The following is an 8909-nucleotide window of genomic DNA, read 5'->3' as shown; positions in this document are numbered from 1 at the left end:
ACAAGATGGCTGATGTGCAATGCATATGTGATTATTTATGACTAAACAGATACCAAAAACACAATTACTTCGATACAGGAGAAAACAATTGTGCAAATATAAAGTGGAAAAGAGTTAGCAGTACATATGAATCAGCTGGGTGCCTGGCCTTGGTTGCCACCAATACGGTGGTAATCACTCAGAATAAGGAATACATGCATGATTGATGTAATATTTTAACTAATGAAATAACTATTAAAAACTAATGATTGATTCTACTTATGTTAACAGTGGATGAATGAACACCAAATTGGTCTAAAGGTAATAACTAATGAAATATTGTTTTACGAGAGAAGTGATTAAGAAGATAGGATTGATCTCAAATCCATATGGATCATGCCGGTGCGTACGCACCTGGTTAGGGGCTTGTTTGCATAGTATATAACAAACACAAAAGAAAAAGAAAAAGTGCCAATATCAGTATAAGTATACTGGCACTGCCATGAAAATCTGATAATTGATAAACTGAAATTGGGATGAAGGCATGAAATGATGTCTCCTTATGTAATGGTTATAAGAGTTAAAGCATAATGCTCAACAACAAACATATTTACCAGACCATAAAGGTTATATATTTATTTGACACAGGTGTGGATATGAAAATTTCAGCACTCAACGATCATTTCATGTCCTGAAACGTTCATGTGCAGTGCAGTAATGTTTATATTGGTGGTGGTGGTGGTTTGGCGGTGGCTGTGTAGCTTAGGAAGAAGAAGAATACTGTTACCTAATTAGTGGAGAAAATTTTTGATGGGGACATTTTTTAAAGGGAACATGGGGGACCAATGACATGTTGATACATGTTTTTGATATTAATTGATTTTCATAAATTATGTTTCCAAAAATATAAAGAAGTGTATTTTTGGAAAGAAAACTTGTTATCTTAATCTGTGTTTGTATTTTTGGAAACATAATTCATAGGAATCAATTTATATCAAAGACATGTGTCAACATGTCATTGGTCCCTCATACCCCTTCAGAAAACGCCCCCATCAACAATTTTCTCTAATTAGCGTGGTTCGGGTTATTTAGTTGGTTGTTGGGCTGAATTAGATGGAAGGGTAGTTTAAAGAGGAATGATTTTTTTAGGGACCATGGTTTTTTTGAGGGGACCATGGTTTTATTAGGCCACCTTCCCTATAGTGATAAGGGATGTCCTAAAATGTTAAAATGACTAACCTACCCTTAACCTAATTTAATTTAAAACCAACCTAATAACCACCTATATATATAACCACCACCGCCGATTACCACCACCAGCACCTCCGATTATCACCACCACCAACCACCGATTACCACCACCACCACCGCCCACCACCGCCGATTACCACCGCCACCACCTCTGATTATCACCACCACCAACCACCGATTACCACCACCACCTCTTCCCACCACCACCACCACCGCCTATTTAAGAAATGTAACAACATCAATGCAATCACAATTAAGTTCTGTTACATGATAATTCTATCGCGTATAAAAGACGCCAGCCGCAGCCTGATTCTGCCATGGGACCACTCCGGAGGTATTTTCTAACAAACCCTTCACTTTAATTTGATTTTGATTGCTTCAATCGAATAGAAATCATCAAAATAGGATTTTAATAGGAGTTACAGAGCGATGTTCGGTTAGGCCGATTTTCCAAAAAACCCTAGTTTACTAACCGATCTTCTTGAAAATGAAGAACACGAAGAACAATTTGGTTCTATTGGATTTAAAACTAAGTCACCGAACTCTCTGTTCGGTTTTTTCGCAAAAAAATTTAAAACTACAAAGTAACCGAACTCCACCCTTAGAACCGAAAACAAACAAATCCGGTCTAACCGAACTGTGTTGTTGTGGCCACTATGTTGAGTTCCAAAATAACTGAACTTAGCCAATAGAGTTCGGTTTTTTCGCAAAAGTTTTTAAAACTACAAAGTAACCGAACTTAGCCAATAGACGCTGAAACTTCACATTTTTTTTGTTTGTTAAGTTCGGTAACTTCACAATTTTATCAAAGAAACCGAACTCAAAGTTCGGTTGGTTAGCTGTTAGGTCAAGTTTGCGAAAGAACCGAACTTTGTAAACTTATATACTCTTATATTACGTAAAGTTCGGTTAGATCAAAAGTGCATGCAGTTTGCGAACCAACCGAACATAACGCTGTAACTCCTAGAGATTCTATTATTAGAGATTTCGGTAACCTGCGTGTTTGGAACAAGTAACCGAACTACACTTTCAGATGAGTTCGGTTACTTGTTCTTCATATAAAGTAACCGAACTACAGCTTCAGATCAGTTCGGTTACTTGTTCTTCATATAAAGTAACCGAACTGTTCAAAATCCAGTTCAAATCCGGATCATTTTGAAGATTAACAAATATTCTACGACAGGATGGAGATGAAGAATCGGATGAGTTTTCATCATTTGAATACTCAAACTTAGTGAATTGGAGAAAAATCTATTTTCCATGTTTTTCTCCTTCATCTTCCCTAACTCTACTCTCTCAATAATTCTACTCAACTAATAATAAACCCATCTTTTAATTTAATCTCACTAATTATTTTTAACTAAATCATTCACTAATCATAACCTAAAATTAATTAAGAGTGTAGATTAGGTATTAAATAAATAACTAGATATGGGGTGACCTAGAATTACTTCTAATATCTTTACCCAAAATAAAATCATGGTTCCAAAAATATCATGGTCCCAAAAAATGGTTCTTAAAGAGTCATGCTAAATGCAGTTTGTTGGTCTTTTTAGCATGTGCATTCACTGGGTAAAGATTGGTGGACCAGTGCATGGACTATTTACAATGTGCAAAATTTCATTTTGCACCTAGGTTCATGAAATCTAATTAGCATGTGCATTCACTGGTGTGTTTCAATGAAAATTAAGTCGTGTCACGATTTAAAAACCTTGACGCGGAAACACAAATGTGTTGCTTATAAATGGAGGTATTCAAGTTGTGGGGTTCTTTAGTAGTGATGGGTTTTAGTTGTAGCAGTGATGAAATATTGCTCTTCACTGACCAGAGAATATCTCAACAAGAAGTCTTGGAATCTCAACTATAAGTCTATGTATAACATATTCTTTTTCATGAAATAGATCAGAGTAGCAAAATTGGTGAAAAACTGAATTACTAGATCAAATATAATGAAAGACAGCAAGAGTGGGGATGGAGTAAGAGAGGACCCGGTGAACATTCCGTTATTAGAAGAATATTTATCGCCGGCGACTACACTGCAACTGAATCATCATAATGAAATACGAGATGACTTACTGAGCAGAGTTTGGGTCGAATCAAAGAAGTTTTGGAAAATTGCTGGTCCAAGTATCGTCATTCGTATAGCTTCTTATTCTATATTGGTTATCACCCAAGCTTTTGCTGGTCATTTGGGTGACCTTGAGCTTGCAGCAGTTTCCGTTTCCATTACGGTTGTTATTGGTTTCACTTTCGGCTTATTGGTATTATTGACACTCTATACATCTTTCATTTACCACCTTACACTATAGCTTTTCACTGAGTACTTCTTTTGCTTTATCTGTTGTTAATCAGTTGGGAATGGCAAGTGCACTAGAGACATTATGCGGTCAAGCTTACGGAGCTAAAAAATATCGTATGTTAGGAATTTACTTGCAGCGTTCATGGGTTGTTTTGACTCTCTGTGCAATTTTGCTTCTACCGGTTTACATATTCACTGCACCAATCCTTAAGCTCTTGGGACAACCCGATGATCTAGCTGAGCTAACAGGACTATTTACAAACTGGTTGACTCCGCTTCCTTTTGCCTTAGCTTTACAAATGCCATCACAAAGATTTCTTCAGTGTCAGCGTAAGACATCGATAGTTGCTTGGGTATGCTTGGGCGCCCTACTGTTTCATATTTTACTTATCTGGTCAGTCGTTTACAAACTTGGTTTTGGTGTTATTGGAGCTGCTGCCATATTGAATGTCTCATGGTGGATTATAGTTTTGGGATCGTTTTCTTACATTGCGTGTGGTGGTTGCCCTGAAACTTGGACTGGTTTTTCTATGGAAGCATTTTCTGGCCTTTGGGAGTTTTTCAAACTCTCAATGGCTTCTGGCGTCATGTTATGGTATACTGTATATGTCTCTCTTTCTCTGACTCTTTTTTGCCGATGCACCAAATATTTTTCTTGTTGAAATTTGTTGTGGCCAAATTTGATTGCTAATGGGAATAATACAGTTTGGAGAATTGGTACTACATGATACTGGTTTTGATGACTGGAAACTTGAGCAACGCTAAGGTTGCGGTTTCTGCTCTTACAATCTGGTGTGTATTCTTCCTATGCTTGGCTACTAAGGATTAGGACAATGATAATGGTGTCAGTCGCATATAAATGAATGTAACATAGTTTGATTTTTAAATATGTATTTCTATGGTTCACAGTATGAGCATAAATGGATGGGAGGTGATGATTCCACTAGCTTTCTTCGCTGCAACTGGGTAATCTACCATTTTGAATCAGACGAATTAGCAACGTGGTAATAAATACATATAGCCAATATTGTCTCAAATGCTTCTAATTTGGTGTCTTATGTCGTTTATCCGTCAGAGTAAGAGTTGCAAACGAGCTTGGAGCGGGGAATGGAAAAGCTGCAAAATTTGCTACCAAAGTTTCAGTCGTTACATCTTTGATAATAGGGATATTTTTTTGTGCATTAATAATGATATTTCATGAAAAATTAGCAATCATATTCACCTCGAGTGTCGTCATCCTCCAAGCAGTAGATAACCTTGCATTCCTCTTGGCTTGCACCGTTCTCCTCAACAGCATTCAACCTGTTCTATCTGGTACATCCACACTTCAATTTTGCATCCCATCTTTATAACTTCTCTTAGAATGGACAATATACGTACACAGTTGTGAATATACGTTAATGTTATCTCACTTCGTCAGGGGTTGCTGTTGGCTCAGGATGGCAAGCCTCGGTCGCTTTCATTAACATCGGCTGCTACTATATTATCGGAATTCCACTTGGAGTTGCCCTTGGATGGGTTTTCCATCTTGGCGTTAGAGTATGTATCCAAAACCATACTTTCTTTCTAGTTGCCCAACTTCACCAGTGAAAATTATTGCAAGACCCCTTCTATAAGCATTTTCTTCTAATGACTTCTAATGAATTTCTCAAACTTAATTACAGGGTATATGGAGTGGGATGATAGGTGGTACCGCTATTCAAACGCTAATATTGATCATAATCACCATCAGATGTGATTGGGATATGCATGCTCAAATTGCAAGCTCGCGGATGAATATGTTGTCAAATTCATGAGGCACGCCATATAAGCAGCAGTGTTGCTAATTCAGTGTTGAAAGCATTGTCGCTTGACGGTAGGCCATTGTGCCCGGATTTAAGGTCCTTGTAATTCCAATTTTTATTATGCTTATCAATAACTTACATTCAATCGCATCTCTCACACCACGTCCAGAATTGCAAAAACCTTCCCTCCCATTCCCCTTTCATTGGCCGGTGAACAAAACTCTCGTTTTTGATTGGCCGAAATCAAAATTAGCCACTTACATTTCCTGGCCGTTAATTTTTAATAGAATATGAAATTTGGACCTTCGGATTAGCGGCACAATCTACAAATATCTTTTGGGAGGGCGTGGACAATTTTTTTTGGGAATAAAGCCGAGAATTTCCATCTAATAGATTCTTTTAAAATCTTTTTCCCTTTTCCCGTTCAATATATTTTAGCTAACAAATCTAGGAATTGTTGAAGGGATCCCGATGATTCGTGTCCCGCCAATGACAGAGCGACACGTGGTATACCAAATTAATTCATAAATTAGATTTTAATTAATCCAGAATTAGAGATTAATCAGGAGTTAAATATATTCTTTCCGGACAAAACATCATATTACCTCTCTTAAAAAACATCATATTACTTCTCTTAAAAAACTGAAACATCTTTGATGATCATCACATATATGCGTCGAAAAGAAAAGTGATGATCATGAGGATTTAGATGATTTATAACTAACTGTTGAGATTATTAGTCCCACATAGTATGGGCAATCTAAGATCCTGCGATTTATAACTCTATGGGCCTCTCCACTCATTGCCAATTGGTTTTGAGTTGGATGCCCGTATTCTAACATGGTATCAGAGCAGGCTATTTGCGACGAGTCGTTTGACCGCGCCTTTACTCCGCGTCACCCGATTTATTGTCCACGTGTTAGACCCAACGAGGCTACACGTGAGGGGGCGTGTTGAGATTATTAGTCCCACATAGTATGGGCAATCTAAGATCCTGCGATTTATAACTCTATGGGCCTCTCCACTCATTGCCAATTGGTTTTGAGTTGGATGCCCGTATTCTAACACTAACATTTAGTTTATGCTCTAATTTAGGCAAAAAACCATCAACTAATGATCTCTTTTAATCTCTTTCTTAAATCTGATTTGAGATATAATCTCTTTTTCAAATCTGATTTGAGATATATTGGCTTCCAAACATGATAAAAAATGATGCTACAATCTCATTTGTGATCTGTATATCTAGAGATTGACCAGGATGAAATTGAAGAACTCTCTCAAGTGATAAAAATTGGGTACAGCAAAGTTGCATTAAATTTTCCCAATCAAAATCCAGTCCAATCCCTAAGTAACAACCAAGGTCACTCACAAGATAATCAACTTTCAGGAAATTTGTAGGTAAAGAGAGACTAATTAGAAGAATGGGTGTTTCATGTTATATGATTCTTGGTAATCTCTTATCTCTTTGATTTCTGTTACTATTATTTTCTGTTTTCGTGGTAGTCTGCATTCTTTATTTGTTTTTTTTAAATTTTCCATTCTTTTCGACTGATTTCAACTTCAGCAGGCATTTCTCTTATTTGTTTCTTGCTGTTTTCATGAACAAAGCAGGTAAAACCACAGGTAAACACATCGTCTCTCATGTTCTCATTAATCTTTTTGTATATACTAATTCTGACTACAGCTTGAATTAATTAACAGTTTCTTTAAACGTCAGCTTAGATTTGTATGTACAATTCATTGTTAATTATGCTCATGTATTTATATATTCCTCTTGCAGTTCATCTCATTGGAGCTGAACTTGGCTGTGCGTGCATAACAGGCATCCAACTGAATAAATTTGAGGTTGCTGCTTATTTATGAGGTATCGACTTGGTTTATGCAACATGTGTGATTGCTATCATCATCGCCGCAGATTGACCCTGTAAGTATATTGTTTGTTTTAGAAGAAACAGAATAACATGATATTTAGTTGATTATGGAAAGTCTACTGCTCATAACATGTTCATGCATGGCTGCAAATCCGCTCATATCATGGCTGCTAATTGATAGGTGCGATGATATTTAGTGGATGTCCATAATGGTTAGCATGGACATCTGCATTCATAATGTAAAGTAAGAAGGCCTACACAATATCCTACACTAGAGAAATCGAGTATTGGGATACGATTAGAAAAGGGGGTTTGTGTTTTTTTTTTTCTGTTACTTTTTATTGTTTGAAATCTTGGATTTAATTTCCATTGAACACAGAGATTTATATTTTAAATGGTTCAATTAAACACGAAGAATGATATTTTGAGTTAGTTGTTCTCTTCATTGTGGATCAGAGTACAAAGAGATACCAGGGGAAAGTTACATTCGGTAAGGCGTCTGGTACCTTTTATTTTACGTTTCTTTTCTTCCTTTTTCGATGGTTTAGATTCAAGTACAAAATTTGGCTTCTTTCGATGATCAGTTAGTCTACTGCCTCTTTTCCTCTCCCTATCTCCTCCTCTCTTCTTTCAAGTTCTGTTTCGGTTCTCTATCGACTCATCGATTTTCTTTTGTTCGATTCCCCTTCTGAAGTTTGTCTATGATCAACATTACATCAGGTGTATTTTTATGTGAGCGTTGATAAGGATGTAGCTGAGAAGGACACTGTCCAATTGACTTGTACTGATGCTATTGAACTTGATACTGTCCAATTGACTTATACTGATGCTATTGAACTTCTTTCGAGGGCAAGGAGAAATTTTAATTTCCGGTATTGACATTTACCTCTGTACCTGAATTTTTGTTTTTGATAACTTTCGCACCTTGATAATATTATTTGGTTTTGTATTAAGTTGTGTAGATATCATTACTTCTTATAATAATTTTAGTCATCCATGGTTGGTCAGGAACTTCAAATATCACTATCTGAAATGTTTGTTTGAAATCCGGTTGTATTTCTCTTTAGCACATTCAAATTTATTGTACTTGGTGCATCCATACTCAATAGGAATCTTGAAGTCCCAAGTCGGAGTCTTCAAACATCTCTAAGATGATATTGTGCATACATTTTCGCAGCTAATTGCAACTACTAAATTGGTCACTTTAAGGTTTGGATTTTTTTCTTAGAGGAGTTGACAAATTAAGCTTTAGTTTTAATTTTATTAGGCTTGGTTTTGTATATCTTAGAGAAATCAGGAAATACACTTAGAGGTTTTGCAGTTTTTACTAGGATCTATCGTAGCTTTTTTTTTTTGCAGAGCTGATGCTGCTGTAATTAATTTCAGTCTTTAAAAGACGAAGACAATCTCGAATGTAAATTCAAAGAGCTGCATCCAGTAAATTAGCAAAAGATTGACTAATCCTATATGGTTGACTAAATAGTAAATTAGTAAATTAGCAAAAGATTGTTTTAGCCTATATGGTTGACTAAATAGTAAATAAGCAAAAGATTGTTTTTACTGATGATGGACATTCATAGTCATAAAGTTCCCAGGGTTAGTAAGCCTATATGGTTGACTTTGACTAAGTATATATTTTATTATCGATGCATCCTGTGTTCAGCTAAGAGCGTCCACAGTGGTGCGAGTATAACCAAAGACCAAAGACTAAAAAAAAAGATCAAA

At 36.3% G+C, this 8909-nt stretch overlaps 1 protein-coding gene across 1 annotated transcript; it reads left to right on the top strand.

Moving 5' to 3' along the window:
• The first annotated feature begins 3092 nt into the window (after positions 1-3092).
• On the top strand, positions 3093-5445 carry LOC113311456 (protein DETOXIFICATION 27-like). Its single transcript, XM_026560295.1, has 7 exons — positions 3093-3491; positions 3583-4124; positions 4235-4321; positions 4439-4495; positions 4605-4843; positions 4950-5068; positions 5194-5445. Exons 1-7 carry the CDS (start codon positions 3180-3182, stop codon positions 5323-5325), a joined length of 1488 nt encoding a protein of 495 aa, XP_026416080.1. The 5' UTR covers positions 3093-3179; the 3' UTR covers positions 5326-5445.
• The last annotated feature ends 3464 nt before the right edge of the window (positions 5446-8909 follow it).

Source organism: Papaver somniferum, chromosome 1, assembly GCF_003573695.1.
Source record: "Papaver somniferum cultivar HN1 chromosome 1, ASM357369v1, whole genome shotgun sequence".
NCBI classification, from domain to species: Eukaryota; Viridiplantae; Streptophyta; class Magnoliopsida; order Ranunculales; family Papaveraceae; genus Papaver; species Papaver somniferum.
Note: the sequence above shows the minus strand (reverse complement) of the source record. Positions and strands in the feature narration are given on the sequence as shown.